Source organism: Simochromis diagramma, unplaced genomic scaffold (genome assembly GCF_900408965.1).
Source record: "Simochromis diagramma unplaced genomic scaffold, fSimDia1.1 OVJJ01000501.1, whole genome shotgun sequence".
NCBI lineage: Eukaryota > Metazoa > Chordata > Actinopteri > Cichliformes > Cichlidae > Simochromis > Simochromis diagramma.
Window position 1 is genome coordinate 2218227 of NW_024387320.1, and position 16427 is coordinate 2234653.

General features: G+C 41.8%; 1 protein-coding gene across 4 annotated transcripts in view; it reads left to right on the forward strand.

The window, feature by feature from the left end:
- gsk3ba (glycogen synthase kinase 3 beta, genome duplicate a) overlaps positions 1-16427 on the forward strand; it is a 36592-nt gene that overhangs the window by 16614 nt on the left and 3551 nt on the right. For 2 of the 4 annotated variants that reach the window (XM_040005460.1, XM_040005463.1), the window contains exons 3-10: positions 1141-1224; positions 8338-8448; positions 10015-10145; positions 11575-11681; positions 13458-13555; positions 13660-13767; positions 15336-15522; positions 15927-16025. In XM_040005460.1, coding sequence (XP_039861394.1) covers positions 1141-1224; positions 8338-8448; positions 10015-10145; positions 11575-11681; positions 13458-13555; positions 13660-13767; positions 15336-15522; positions 15927-16025 — 925 coding nt within the window. The remainder of the gene's footprint in view (positions 1-1140; positions 1225-8337; positions 8449-10014; positions 10146-11574; positions 11682-13457; positions 13556-13659; positions 13768-15335; positions 15523-15926; positions 16026-16427) is intronic. The other 2 variants (XM_040005461.1, XM_040005462.1) reach the window with 2 other exon arrangements.

Below are 16427 nucleotides of genomic sequence, written 5' to 3' on the forward strand. Positions count from 1 at the left end.
GTAATCATATTTTTCCCAGAAGCTGCTAGCCTTCATCGAATACAAAAAGAAAGTAAATGTGGGCCGCAGTTCTTTTGTACATCTACAAGTGGACAGCTTCACTGAAAACCCACATCACAGCTATAGAATATGCTGCTCTAATACGTTTCTAATTGAAAATATAAAAATGTACTCAGTGGGGTGCACACGCCATTCAAATTGCACGACTTCTAACCAAAAGTCAGAATATTACGTAAGGAGTCCGCTTCACTGCTACACACTGATGGTGCGTTTCTTTTCCACTTTGTCCCTGTACTGAGCTTTCTTCTCTGATCTCTGTGTTAGTTCTCCATATGCTTGTTACCCTCCATTTCTTTCTCGACACCGGGGCCACACAATGTTACACAAGCACTTTAGTCAACACCGAGCGCTGTGGAAAAGAGGAGGAAGGAAAATGGAGAATGGGAGCAAATGTGGACTATAATGGAGCTGTTAAAGCTTTTTGTAATGCTTGAATTCCTGCCCAACCTTGAGAAAATCCATACGCCTAACCTTTTTATGTATGGAAACACTGTATATGAATACAGATGGAGTGGTCTGACATTTTTTCTCGGCCTCTGGATTGTCTGACTACAGGGCCCAGAGCTTTACTCGAACCCTTCTGAACATCTTTCTTTTTGGACAACTCTTTTTCTGGGGCCATTTTCTGTAGGTGCTGGTGCTTTAAATGGGAATGGATGGCATGCAACCTTTTTTTTTGTTTGCTTTCTTCCCCTCCCTGTGGAAGTGTTTGTCTTGGTAACACACTGACCTGTCACAGTGATGTTATTGTGAAACCAGTTGACTAACGGAATGCGTTTTCTGTCATAAGACAGTCATAAGCAATATAAGGTTGATGGTTTATGTTAAACGTTTGGCTTGTCCAAAGTGCACTCGTTGCTGTTGAACCCACTGAGGCTGACATGTAACGCTTCTGACATCTAGTTGGTTAAAAAAAGCTCAAAAGGAACTCTCCACAGTGTGCTAAAGGTTCAGTGGAAAGCTTTCATGATCTCCTGACCCTCTTTAGACCAACTGTGTTATGAAAGCTGTCTGAAGCATAAACATGAAGTATCTCTCACGCTTTTTCTGTTTGTTTTTTTTTCTTCTTCTTTTGTTCAGAATCGTGAGCTGCAGATCATGAGGAAACTGGACCACTGCAACATAGTCCGCCTGCGCTACTTCTTCTATTCCAGTGGAGACAAGGTGAGTCGGCTCGGTGTGCTTCGTCTAATTCTTCATCTGACCGTGGGAGGATGCATATTTAATTCTGCACAAATATACAGGAAAAAATATTAACAACCATCTGTTTAAATTGACTGTTCAGCATACCGTAATCTATTTTTTCCATCCTTGGAAAAGTATCGCAGCTTGTGGCTAAGGAAGCGTATTCAAGGACGAGTGAAGTAATGCATAAAGAAGTCCTTGCTTAGATTCCTTTTTTATGGGCCTTTTTAAGGTATCTTGGGGTCTTCTAAACAAAATAAAAGAAGATCTAAAATGTGTGTTTAAAGGGACTGGGCTTATAGCTTATTTCACTGAGCCCCATTCACAGGTCATTTTGTTGTATTTTGGAATCTGTTGTTTTCCTGTTTTTTTATTTTTTTATTTTTTAATGTTTTCTCCTGGCCAGCTTAGCTGTAATAAATACAATAGTACATATCTTGACTGGAAAGTCCCTCTCTGTGCCCTGCTGTCGGTCTTCGCCGAACATCAGAGGTCCCCTGGAGACTACACGGCTGTGCTATGTCATTCAGCTAGCTTACAACGGGCAAAGGTCTGTGTGTCAAATATAGAACCACGTGGACTTGGCTCACATGCTGTCGGGACTATACCCATGACACGGCAGTTAGGAATGCTTTCCTGTTGCTCACCTAGCGACACCAAGGAAAGCTGTTAAGGTTTGAAGGGAGGGGAGTGGACGGTGAGATGGTCAGAGGGCATCGGCTAATTATAGATCCACTCGAGCTCTCCCTTCCGCGCCGTGCAAGCTCCAAGCCTGTCCCAGGCTCTCGTCACACACCCACTGACCTCTGGGAATCACCTCTAATTCTTGGTATACTGACACAACACCCGAGGCGACATGTTACACAAATCACCTTACACGCTGCCAACTTTTTTTTATATTGCACAAGTTTCATGTGACTGTACCATTGCATCCACCTTTACATCACTTTCTTGTATAAGTCCCCCCCACCACCCCTTCTCTTCGCCCTCTCCTCACCATGTCTAATTATGGTATGGGGATTTTACCACCCATAGAGCTGCTGAGAGGTAGTGAAGTAGCCAAAAGGCAATGTGAAAGGGATGGAGAGTTTCAGGCATGTTGATGGATTGATGGCAGATGGGTTTAAAATAAGTACGGGAAGAAAAAAGACATAGACAAAGAGATGACATGAGAAGAGGTCAGGTGTGTAGGTGCCACTGGTGTCCTGAAATGAGGGTTCATGTTGGGTGCAGCTGTGAGACAGGCAGGAACTGTTGCTACAGTAGCTGTCAGTGTGTGCACAGGTAGTCTTATGTAAGTGCTGGCATGTGGCGTGCCTGATGCACACAGTGTGCTTTTGCTTTTACCCTTTAACCACTTGTATAATGCTGTGTTTAAACAGAAGGCCACCGGTCCAAACAGCGTAGGCAGGGAAGCAAATAGTCGCTTGACTTTTAACTATGAAATCGCTCAGAGGGTGCATGGAACGTACTCTGCTGACATGTAGCTGCCCTGTGCTGCATTTCTTCTTAAAATCACATATATTTACACACTGATTGCTTTCAGTAACATGAAAAAAATTAAGATAACATTCTTGGCAGCAGATTGACACTACAGGGTTTTTTTTTTTTTCTGTTGTAACAGACTTGAAGACAAAGTTCAGTTCATTTTCAGGTTACTGACTGAACGGTGATTAGAAATATGAGAGGCAGAGTTCAAAAACCAGCTAATTAATTGTTCATAGGTGACGAATCTGCATTAAAATGCACTCTCACTTGCAACTTCCACTGGCACATCTAGCACTAGGACCACCTTTGGTCTTCAGAACTACCCTAATTCTCTGTGTCTTAGAATAAATAAGCCACTTGAAACATTCCTCATTGACTTTGGTCCATGTTGACATGCTGTGGTGTTTTAACAATGCTCAGCTGGTACTAAGGGGCCCAAAGTGTGCCAAGAAAACACCCCCCTCATCTTTACACCATCATCAAGCCAAAACCACTGATAGCAAGCAGGATGGATCCACAGAAGAATCCACTGAGACCTCTCAACAGAAAGTGAGGAATCTTAGACCATCCGGTATTTTTTCCCCAATCTTCTGTTTTCCAGTTTTGTTGAGCCTTTGTCAGCTGTAGCTTTCGTTTTCTGTTCTCAGCTGACATGAGCAGCTCCCAGCGTGCTCTTTTGCTGCTGTAGCCCATTTCCTTCCCGATTTAATGTGTTGTGCATTCAGAGACGCTCTTCCGCTTGTTTTATTTGAGTTACTGTTGCCTTCCTATGAACTCGAAGAAGTCTGGCCATTCTCCTCTGGCGAGGATCAGGATATTTTCGCCCAGAGAACTGCCGCTCACAGAATATTCTCTTTTTTTTTTTTTTTCCTCAGACCATTTTCTATAAACCCTAGAGATGGCTGTGCGGGAATATCCTAGTAGATCAGCAGTTTCTGAAAAACTCAGCCTGTCTGGCACCAACAGCAACGCCACATTGAAAGACACTTTAATCAGTGTTCTCCCCATTCTGATGCTCAGTTTGAGTTGGTGCCATATGATTGACTGATTAGATATTTGCATTAATAAACAGTTGAAAAGGTGTAACTCTAAAAAGTGTAGGAGTTTATTGAGGACTATGAAATGCAGACAATTTGGTCTAGGCGTATGATTCTCGCTTGGGGTGCGAGAGGTCCCGGGTTCAAATCCCGGACGAGCCCCCAATTATGTCCCCAATTAAACATAAGAATAGACTTGTACATTACAATGGTGTAAAGAAATGGTAACTTAATGATAGAGCTGTGACTTTGGTTAATGTCATACATTAGTGTTGGAAATCACTTTGATCATGTCCAGTTAATTTAACGATGTGCAACAGATGCACTTTTCTAACTGTGGGCATTGTAACTTTCCTGACTTCAACAGTGTCTTAAAACTGACATCATTATGTGATTCAGACAGGATTCAGGAGGGATGTGTAACGATGATGAGTTTTGTTAACATGGAACTCATCTGTACCCACTTTAGACTTTAGTTAATACATCTTTTTTTATACTGCAGCTTACAAAGTGAGCAAATCAAAGTACGCTCTGTCACATCCTATTAGATTTTGATTTATGTCGGAAAAACGTTTCCATGTTGGGGAAAATATATTGTACGTAATTAATAAAGCTATTGTTGTGCCACGTGCATAAGTGACGCTGATGGATGAATCCTGCTGCTCTGTGATGTTGCAGATATATAATAAACTCAGAGGAACGACTCCAGCACACACAAAGCTTAAAACTAAATTTCACCCCCTGTTATTGTTTTGTCAAAAACCCAAATCATATTTATTGCTCCCACTGAGTTTTGTTAATCTGTTATACTGAATGATACTGAATTGGAGGCCCTAATCTTTGGTGTCCACTATTTCTTCTCCACATTTATAATCAGTCTGGGTGATTAAGAATGTAACCCTGACTAGTTGTTGGAGGCATACATTCTTCTTCTTCTTGTTATTGTGATTCTTGTTGAGGGCATTCGTCACATCAGTCTTTCCTTTTTCTTTTTTTGTGGGCTCAGAAACTGGCGACCAGAGAAACCACAGTCTAGTGCGTGCCTCTCCATTAATACTGCAACGAGTTACTTCAGATATGAAGCAGACGCTTTCAGATGCTGTCTGATAAGCAGAAAGACGTGCACGTCACAAACAGATTTAAGTGACGTGAATGACTCAACAACCTTGCGTGCTTGGTGAATTACCTGGAAAGGAAAAGGGAACTGCACTGGTTTTTTGTGGTATTTGTTGCTGGTGCCTTTAAAGGACTTTTAACAACTGATTTTTAAAAGACAAAATAAAAAAAATGTCTATTTTCTGTATGAGAAGTAAATCTACATAAAGTTTTCAGTTATTTTTTATGTTAGATTATGTTGCGCTTGGATGGTGCATATTTTTAAATGAAGTGCAGTGAACTTATGAACTGATGGGTTGACAATGAGCCTGTGTGGCTATTTATGAGTTCAGCTGAAGGATGGTTGTGTAAACATACAAAAGGAATAGGCCCAGGGGCACCTCTTCTGCCTCCGGTCCTCCTGACTGGTTGATCCGACTGTTGATAACATACCAGTGTAGCTTTCTGCTTCTTTCTGGCTTTTTTTTTGAGCTATTAAATCAGTGATTCCAGATTTTAATAGAGACACTGTGGTTGAATAGCCTTGCATCTAGATAATGAATCTGGTAGAGCTGCCACTGGATTTCCCAGGAGCCAGTGAGAGACAGGTGAGAGTTTATGGCTGTGGCTGACATATCTGGCATTGCTCCTGCACATATTAAAGACTTATTCTTAGATTCGTAGTGCCATGTTGCAGTCTTCATTAGCGTGGGCCAAAATAAGGACTCAGTTAACGTCGCTCACATCTTGCTTGAGCTCCGTCTGTGCCGCTGTCTGCCTTCCTTGATTTCACAGACTCATTTGCGCTCACAGTTGTATAATTTCCTCCCATAATATGCATTTAAATATGCTTCATAATGTCAACACAGAAGCGCAAACACACATGCTAATAAAATCTTTGCTTGTGAAGACTGACATGCAAACTGTGCGTTACATACTGAAGACTGCTAAGCTTACTGACAGATAGCGTAGCCAGGTTTTCTCACCAAATTAGAGGCTGGGTTGCTTAGCTGGGAGTGAACAAGGAGCCAATCGGATCCTGCCTGGCTAACCTCCGGGAACAAGCCAAGGAAGTGGCTTTGTAGTGAGGCAGGAAGTGAGTCATCGCTGTTGCTAGGCTAAATATAGCTTTAGTGGCACCAGAAGGAGGTGTAATGGGCTCTCCAGACGTCACAATTCTTATCAATGGGAGTTTTGCTGGTGAACGAGGGATGGCTGTGTGCTATGATTGGTAGAAGAGAAAGGCACGCAGAGATCGCGTGCTAAGGAGTGAACGCGATGCCGGTGATGGATCAGTTTGTAAAATGAAGCTATACTCACCAGTATCGGAAACCCTGTGCGTGCCTGTCCATCTGTCTTCCAGGAGTCAAGGCCCTGTACTTCGCTCGCTGTCTGTGTATGTGTCCAGTCATCTGAGTGTGAACAGGAGAGAGCTGTCAGGACAAAGCAGGACACTGAGCTGACAGAAGTGTACCGCACAGTCTGTCTGGAGGCTCTTCACAGGCCCAGCTCACTCATTTTGCTTTGCAGACCTGCAGGGAGCCAGCGCCTAAGCTGCATGTTGGGCAGCGTTGCTAACAGATGGGGGAGAGGAGGCAAAAGGAATCCAGACACTCAGGTCCCAGACTAGATAGGAGGGAGAGAAGAAAGCAAGGAATAATTTAATTAAAGTGTAATTTAAAAGCTCAGATTTATTTATTTATTTTTTTACTCAAAGAGGGATGTCTCATGGGTGTCTGTGCAGATACTGTTCAATACCAGTCAGTGCTACATGATTACATGTAGCAGTATGCGCTCACCGCCCACTGATCCTCTCAAAGATGTCATGATGAGGGAACACATGAGGTATATAGCTTTGCAGATGCAGTTACAGTGTGGGCGATGGGCCGCTGTTATCAAAAATGCAGTTTATCACAGTATTACATGCGCCTACACAGAAGACACACCCATGTGAAGTCCATTTACACTTTATCTTACATTTATGTTTGAAACGAGTGAAGGAGCCTTCTGCCAGTGATAAACAGTGAACGCACACAACTTATATTTTGGAGGCGAGTCGGTTGTGTTGCAAAGATTAAAGACTGCATCAGCAAATCCCTTGAAAGAAAAGCAACACCATCAATAAAGTGACGGCCAGGTTTAGCTTCTCGCTCTGCTTCATATACCTCAGCTGTATTTAAAACACATCAGTGGCCTGCAGTGTTGCATGGCTGCCATGTTTCTTCACTACAACATGGCCTGTGTAGTTTATTTTGGGTTAGTCCCGCCTCACCATTTTGGTGCTATGAATACTTACTAGAGCATCAAATGTGTACCAATACCCTGGTGAGAAAAGTCCCCTCCACTAAAGCTCAGCTTGCTCTAGTTTGAGCAATATTAGATCAAATTTGCTCTGTCCAGTGGTTTGGGCATTTTTCATAAGACCACAATTTGTGATTAAGTGGCTGTTGAATGATTTATGCAGTTGGGAGGGAAGTCAAAGTATTAAGAGAGACAGCAGGACTGTGGTTGTGCTAATATTTTGTAGAGAATGCATGAAAAATATATAAATTCCAGGTTTGTCTTCTAGAAAAGTGCTCAGTTTGTTACATTGTTACTACTACTGGTATTCTGTTACCGGTTTTATTGTTAGCATTAAATGCTTAGAAGAAGACACTTCTTCTGATGATGGACATTTTCCAAAAAACACCACTGATCACTCAGTGCTGATTTATTCACATCACCCTCAACATGGGCATAGTGTTTTATGCAGAGGCCTCTGCTGTTCCTCCTAGCATGCAATCAGAGCCTGAGCAGGCTAGTTGTCAATGCGTCACGTATGCGTTTGTGAGTAACCTTCCTCCTGAATTTTTAAAGTATTTCTTAACTCTTGCATTTTTGCCTTATACGATTTACAGCCTCCCAAGCTTGAGTTCCTCAAGACACTCTAATGGCTTACTTTGGGCTCATTCTGGCCATATTTAAAGGAAATGGGAAGTCTAAGAATAATTGGGTGGAGAACCCCCCAGATACAGCATCCTTTCATGGTCAGTGCGCTCCAGAGTTCAATGTACACAACCCCGCCCTCCAGCACTGGTCTCGTCCAACCAGGAAACAAGGAAATGATATCACTGTCTGCGGCCACTGTCGGGGCAACGGCCGTTATGACGCACGGTTGTGTGCTTCCTGCCCACAGGGAGAGATACAATGGATTCCCAGTTAGGCTGCAAGAAAGCATCAATTACATCAGCATGAATACGGCTTCTTTCTTAGGAGAAGATGCATCACAGCTAAGAGGAGAGAGACAGGGTAATAGGATGGGGATACATATTTAGATCACAAGTTTTGAGTTAAATTCATGTATTTTCCAAGATTGTGTTGTTTTTCTTAACATGTTTAGATTACAAGTGTCTTTTCTATACAGTTTACATGATTTCTGTCAGTGTAACCATGTGTTTTTTTTTTCTTTTCTATTGTTGCTTCTCACCGACAGAAAGATGAAGTGTATCTGAATTTGGTTCTGGATTACGTGCCTGAGACTGTCTACAGAGTGGCCAGACACTACAGCCGAGCCAAACAGACTCTGCCTATGGTTTATGTGAAGGTAAAAGCTCTGTCTGTTTAACAAGGCTGAAAAACACAGTTTAAAGTGAACTTGACGGACATGTTTCCAATCTCATATTTTTTATTCTTGGAGTCTACTATAGTAACTTTCAAAACAATCCTCATTGGTGGAGCTCCTTGGTTTATCCACTGACTGAAACAGTTCACTTTAGCAAGCCTTCCTTTAATCCTGCTTACTTCTGATTGGTATCTCTTTGTAAACAGAAGGTAAAAACGGAGCATGGGCGGATGTACTATGAGATGACCATGTAACGATTCTGAAATACTTAATAGTTAATCGAATATCTCTGGTAATTCTTACCGGTAGTTACAGCAACTTAGTTAAATCTGAGTTAGTCTGGTGAAAGCTGCAAGTATAAAGACTGTAGATATATCAGTAAAATGGGGTGTGGGCTTTTTATGTGTGAATCAGTCGTGATAAATTTGGGCTTGGAGAATTGTTATACTTTTAATATGAGACACACTGCTTGTAGGTCCACTTTAACCACACTACCCCACTATGTGTCCTTTATCTTCACATTTCTTAAAGTACGTATTTTTCTTTTTTCTACAGAAAGAATATTATCAAATCAAAACATTTTTTTATTAAACAGCTGTGTTGGTATAAAATGTGGCTTAACTCTTCTAGTTGATTATGGGGCTCAGTTTTCATCCAGCATCATAAGATCCAGAAATCACTGAGCTGTGTTATCAGCTTGTTTTTGATAAAAGCTAATTTATCATATTTTGAGAACTTCACTGCTAAACACTAAATATAAACAGCTCAACAAATGAACATTTTTGTCCTTGCATATCCCATCTATTTTTGCCCGTAGATGACTTTTACTAACTTTTTAACGTTGTGTTTTGTACAGATCTTAGATTTAGCTAAAAATCATAGAAAATCTCAGAAACACTCTCTGTCTTCAGATTTCTTTTACACAATGTGAAACTTTACTGCTTTGTTGGTTTGCATCGTGTGTGCACACATGAGATGCTACTTTTTAGGACTTACTTACCGTAGATGACAGATGTGCGAAACAAATTGGGAATAATTAGCAGAGGCACAAAAAAACCTCCATCTGAAGGACTTTCCTGTATCAATGAAGCAATTAAAAATAAAGCACACCTACTGTTTACTACACCTGCTGTTCCACTGAGCAAATTCTCTGCTCAGTTCTCCTTGAAAGTAAATCCACCATTGTAATATTAATTAGGATTAAACAACTAGTTCACTGTGTTAACAAGTAAAACATTTTTTGATCTTATTTGTAAGAATAGATTGACCTGAGGCGGCAAATTTGAAACAGGAAATGAATTTGGATTTAAAAATTTGCTTTAGTTTTAAAAAGTGTGTGTCTATAAAAACACTTCATATACTTAATTTTATCTCTACAAAAGCTGGGTGACAATGTTTAGGAGTTAAAAGAAACAGTGTGTGAAACTGGAGTCTAAACATTGAAATACAGCCCAGAGTTTCCATATTTTTATGCTGTAATGGAGGTTCGCTGTTTGTCTTACCTCTGTGTGTGTGTGTGTGTGTGTGTGTGTGTGTTTTCCTGTGTAGTTGTATATGTACCAGCTCTTCAGGAGCCTGGCCTACATTCACTCGTTTGGTATCTGCCATCGGGACATCAAACCCCAGAATCTGCTGCTGGATCCAGAGACGGCTGTTCTCAAGCTCTGTGACTTTGGCAGGTGAGGGACAGTCATGTTTTACACTGATCTGAGTTTTTTCTTTTCTTGGCATTTACAAAAGATGTTCACATTGGTACTGCTGTGATGTCCGATAACATAAAAAGTGAGCGCCAGCAACCAGTTAGCTTGGCTTAGCATGGACAGTGGAAATAAAGGAATGGGTCTTCTGGATCTGTGTGAAGGTTTCAGACGGCTTCTAAGTAACATTGCTGCTCATCCTCAGTCTTTAGCAGTGTCCTGAAGACAGCAAATCACACACTGTAACTATGCACAACCAAGAAAAAGGCCCTGTAACACTGCTGTACATCATTCTTACAGCAGATCATGTTGGAATTAAGCAAACGAGACTGACCCCTGTTTACATCTCTTCTCATATGACTTTATATTTATGAGCATGAGAATGAAATCAGTCTCCAGCTCTAAACATACCTAGTCAGTCTGTTTCCCCAAATGTTACTCTCTTCCTTTTGAAGAGTTTCACCCTTAAGCTGATGCACACTGTGTGGCTGCCTGGTTGAACTGAGAAAATAGGTGAGGCCATAGTTAAAGTCATGTGGTGCCATGAGTCTAGGTTTACTCTGTTCCTGGGAGATGAGCACACTGTACCCTGAAGAGAGGTAGATAAAAGTGATGCAGCCACCATCATTGTCATCATACCTGTACCTGGCCTACAAGCCTGTAGAAGCAGTGTTATGATCTGGGGTTGCGTCAGTGTCTCAGGTCTAGGTTCAGCAACATTATCTGCCCAAACATGAGGACAGCGGCTACCTGAATGTGCCGAATAATCAGGTTTTTTCCTTGTTTAACGGAACGGGCACATTCCAAGATGACAATGTCAGGATTCACTGGGTTTAAATTGTGAAAAGAGTAGTTGAGAGAGCACAAGACATCATTTTCACACAGAGTCCAGACTTTATCTCCACTGAGAAGCTTTGGGGTGTGCTGTAGAAGACTTTCAACCAACTGTTTCATCATCAGTACAATTTGTTAGGGGAAAAACGTGAACCACCTCTGGAGTGATAATGTCGTAATAAATGTTGCTTAAACGTATCAAAACAATGCCATGGAGAATGCAACGCCTTCATTAAAGCTAAATCCAGCAACATAATAATGTGGGAGCTGTTTTCAGCCAGGCACATTATACAGGCTCTATAAAGTGTGCAAAAGTCAAACTGAGGTCAGCGTGCGTTGTTGAAAACAGATGATTTATTTACTTTTCATTCATTAGCATAAATGCTGATTATATTTGTAGCAGAAATGTAGAAATCTCCCTTTTAGCTGTGTGTTTGATTGGATATGAAGTCCACTGAGGTTTTATCACACGTGTAAATCCTCAGTACTGGGTGTTTCTTCAGGTTCATTTTTTTCCCTTTTTTTGAAGTATGCAGATGGTGGTGATGATGATTATTTGCTATGATTTTGTGTGCAGCGCTAAGCAGCTGGTCCGTGGAGAGCCTAACGTGTCCTACATCTGCTCTCGCTACTATCGAGCCCCTGAGCTGATCTTTGGTGCCACTGACTACACTTCCAGCATAGGTAGGCTAACTCGAGCAACAACTCTCGCTGCCTGACACATGCACATTCATCAGGAAATTATGAGATCGTGTGTTACTTATGATAAATGGACTGGTTCTTATACAGGGAGTGCAGAATTATTAGGCAAGTTGTATTTTTGAGGAATAATTTTATTATTGAACAACAACCATGTTCTCAATGAACCCAAAAAACTCATTAATATCAAAGCTGAATGTTTTTGGAAGTAGTTTTTAGTTTGTTTTTAGTTTTAGCTATTTTAGGGGGATATCTGTGTGTGCAGGTGACTATTACTGTGCATAATTATTAGGCAACTTAACAAAAAACAAATATATACCCATTTCAATTATTTATTTTTACCAGTGAAACCAATATAACATCTCCACATTCACAAATATACATTTCTGACATTCAAAAACAAAACAACAACAAATCAGCGACCAATATAGCCACCTTTCTTTGCAAGGACACTCAAAAGCCTGCCATCCATGGATTCTGTCAGTGTTTTGATCTGTTCACCATCAACATTGCGTGCAGCAGCAACCACAGCCTCCCAGACACTGTTCAGAGAGGTGTACTGTTTTCCCTCCTTGTAAATCTCACATTTGATGATGGACCACAGGTTCTCAATGGGGTTCAGATCAGGTGAACAAGGAGGACCATGTCATTAGTTTTTCTTCTTTTATACCCTTTTTTGCCAGCCACGCTGTGGAGTACTTGGACGCGTGTGATGGAGCATTGTCCTGCATGAAAATCATGTTTTTCTTGAAGGATGCAGACTTCTTCCTGTACCACTGCTTGAAGAAGGTGTCTTCCAGAAACTGGCAGTAGGACTGGGAGTTGAGCTTGACTCCATCCTCAACCCGAAAAGGCCCCACAAGCTCATCTTTGATGATACCAGCCCAAACCAGTACTCCACCTCCACCTTGCTGGCGTCTGAGTCGGACTGGAGCTCTCTGCCCTTTACCAATCCAGCCAGGGCCCATCCATCTGGCCCATCAAGACTCACTCTCATTTCATCAGTCCATAAAACCTTAGAAAAACCAGTCTTGAGATATTTCTTGGCCCAGTCTTGACGTTTCAGCTTGTGTGTTTTGTTCAGTGGTGGTCGTCTTTCAGCCTTTCTTACCTTGGCCATGTCTCTGAGTATTGCACACCTTGTGCTTTTGGGCACTCCAGTGATGTTGCAGCTCTGAAATATGGCCAAACTGGTGGCAAGTGGCATCTTGGCAGCTGCACGCTTGACTTTTCTCAGTTCATGGGCAGTTATTTTGCGCCTTGGTTTTTCCACACGCTTCTTGCGACCCTGTTGACTATTTTGAATGAAACGCTTGATTGTTCGATGATCACGCTTCAGAAGCTTTGCAATTTTGAGACTGCTGCATCCCTCTGCAAGATATCTCACTATTTTTGACTTTTCTGAGCCTGTCAAGTCCTTCTTTTGACCCATTTTGCCAAAGGAAAGGAAGTTGCCTAATAATTATGCACACCTGATATAGGGTGTTGATGTCATTAGACCACACCCCTTCTCATTACAGAGATGCACATCACCTAATATGCTTAATTGGTAGTAGGCTTTCGAGCCTATACAGCTTGGAGTAAGACAACATGCATGAAGAGGATGACGTGGACATAATACTCATTTGCCTAATAATTCTGCACTCCCTGTATAGTGCTTTTCTACTCTGGTTCAGCACTCAAAGGAGTTTATAAGCTTTACAGCAAGTCGTCATTGCTCCTCTTCTGCTTTTACAATCGGACTCCTGCCTTGTCCTTTAGATGTGTGGTCAGCCGGCTGTGTACTGGCAGAGCTGCTCCTGGGACAGCCGATCTTCCCTGGTGACAGCGGAGTGGACCAGTTGGTGGAAATCATCAAGGTAATGACCGTACTAACCGAGAGTATTCCAATATTCCCAAACAAATACAGCTTCAAGTTGGATGTAAAATTACTCGGGCTAATGGTTCCACCCGTGTGTTTCAGGTTCTCGGCACCCCGACCCGAGAGCAGATCCGTGAGATGAACCCCAACTACACTGAATTCAAATTCCCCCAGATCAAGGCACATCCATGGACTAAGGTGAGTCAACAGGTACAGGAGCCCTTTTACTTCTTTAAGATCCACCGCAAAAGCATTCTGCCATTCCTGTTTTGCCTGCATGCTTCGCAACCATCCAACATCATCATCTTCATCTAACAGACCTGCATGTGAAATAATTAATGCCATAAATGCACAGAGTTCTAAAAAATAAAAGATGCAAAGAATTTGCATTTACTGAAAATTTACTGAACTCAGCTCACACTTATCTCCCTCAGATCGAGATTATGGAATCAGCAGCACTCGTGCTCAGAGCAGATGTGCTGACTGGTAGCTAGCAGCAATGTGCGGATGTGCAAATCAAATATTGAGCACCAGGCAATGAATCTGAGGCGCCGTGTACTTTTTTGCATCAACTGTTTCAAACTCGGGGGTGGAATGAAGGCCTTGAAATCCTTCTCAGTGTTCCTGAACGTGCCATGCAGTTGTGTGATTTCTTGGTGTTGATGCTGCCAAAGATGCTTTTGTTTTAATGTTAAGTGAGAGTCTTGACCAAATCACATCAGCCAGACAACTGGCATCCTTAACTGAGAGTAAGGGGTTTTTTTTATTTCTCCAATTTTGAATAAGTCAGTCCTGAATTTTATATTAAATTTATATATTTTATTTATTTTTAAGTTTTTTCAGTCCCAATAATTATTTGAACAAAGAACAAAATATCAGACTTTATAAGAGCAATAAGGGAGAAGGATGCAACACCATCGCTGGTAGAACTCTACATTTTAAGCACTTGTTACCGGATCTGACTGGTGATTCAGAACATGCCGTTTTAAAGTAGCAGTTAACTCTGAAATGAAAGTTGACTTACCTGATGCTTCAAAACAACTGAAGCATTTAACCACGACTTCTGAGTTGCAAGACTTGCTTCAGGGAGGAGTTTGATAATGACGCACTGGTTCATCGAGCTGAAAACAACCACTTTCTTTGTTCTTGACCACCTGTAGCACAACGTCTGGGCCTATTATCAGCAGCATCAGAGCTTTGGCACAGGCTCAAAGCAAATATAAGATCTGCCTGATGTTTTAGAGTGGACTGATGTTAAACCTGCGCTATCCTACTTCAGTCAGTTTCTTCATCAACTGCCACCCTACCTCCCAACATCACGATGTTGCCTCGTTGCTTGTTTTAACTCATCTTGAGAACTAAACAGGTTTTAAAATCTAAAGGACAGTCTCTCTTTCTTAGCTAAGCACAGCTCTTCTATTTGAAAAAGCAATTAGCCAATCAGGAGGGAGCAGGGCTATCAGGCCCTCCTGTTCACCTCCGACGTGCCTCGCTGTGGTCGCTCTCTGCAGCTGCATTTCATTTGCTACTCACTGCTACAGCATTCATATGCTTCCACTGATTCATTCATAGCACGCCATAAAAAATGCATTGGTCAAAGTGCATTAGCTTTCATAGGATATTAGTAAAGATTCATTTTTCATCCGGTCATATGCTCTGTGTGTGTGTGTGTGTGTGTGTTGTATGTGTTGTATATGCGTTTGTGCTAAAAATACTGAAATGTCTCTTTTCTTTGGAAACTCGTGATGTTCTCATTGTTGATTCGAATTGACGTTCAGGTGTTCCGACCACGTACGCCTCCGGAGGCCATCGCCTTGTGCTCCCGCCTGCTGGAGTACACGCCCACGGCCCGCCTAACACCCCTAGAGGCATGCGCACACTCATTCTTTGACGAGCTGCGCGACCCCAGCATCAAACTGCCCAACGGGCGAGAGAAGCCCTCGCTCTTCAACTTCACTACCCAGGGTAGGCACACTCACAAAGCGTTCCTCGGAAGAGAAACCATTCATTTAAAAAACTAACACCTCTCCCAAAGTCCCATTTGCATTGTAAATACGGTTTAAACACGAATATTAAAATAACAAATTCAGGGGGATCCGAAGCCCTGAGGGTTTAAAGTTTTTCTGTTTTGAATAATTCACTTTACTTTATTTAGATACTCCAATCTAACAGATTTTTTAGAAGAATATAAAGTACATTTAAATAATTTTTTTGTCTGGGACATATCGGTTATCTCGTATTCACAGTAGCATTTATCCGTAAGGAAATCTAAGCACATCTTAAAACGCCACTTTTATGTTATCGCTGGTCTGCAGGTAACTTTGTAACAGCATAATGTGGTAATGCATTGTGTGTTCTTCTTCTTTTAGAACTATCTAGTAATCCTTCTTTGGCCTCCATACTCATCCCTGCCCACGCCCGCAGCCAGGCTGCCGCCTCTACCCCAACCAATGCATCTGCCACCACAGGTTAGAGCCACGCTACCTCCGTCAGACCCTTGTTTTATGTGGTTAGCTGCTCTATATTTATTACTTTGAAGTACTGGTTGTGGCTTTGCTTACTGCTAATTTGAAAAACAATTTCAGCCCCTAAAGGTCAGCCTCTTTAGTTCAATTTAAGTTCAATTTAACTTAAGCCAGAAGTTGTTTTGCACTCATGTCTCCGAGCACTAAACGCTGCAAACAACAACACATGCTGTTTTCGTCGAAGGGTTGACTTTACTTAACATGCCACCTCAGTTTGGCAGTATGTTTGCCCGACACCATAAGCCCAAACTCACTCCCAGTCATGTGACATGCTTAGCTTACTTCACATTTATTAATTATTGCGTTTCCACTTCAAAGAACTGCTAAAAAAAAGTTTAGTGTTTT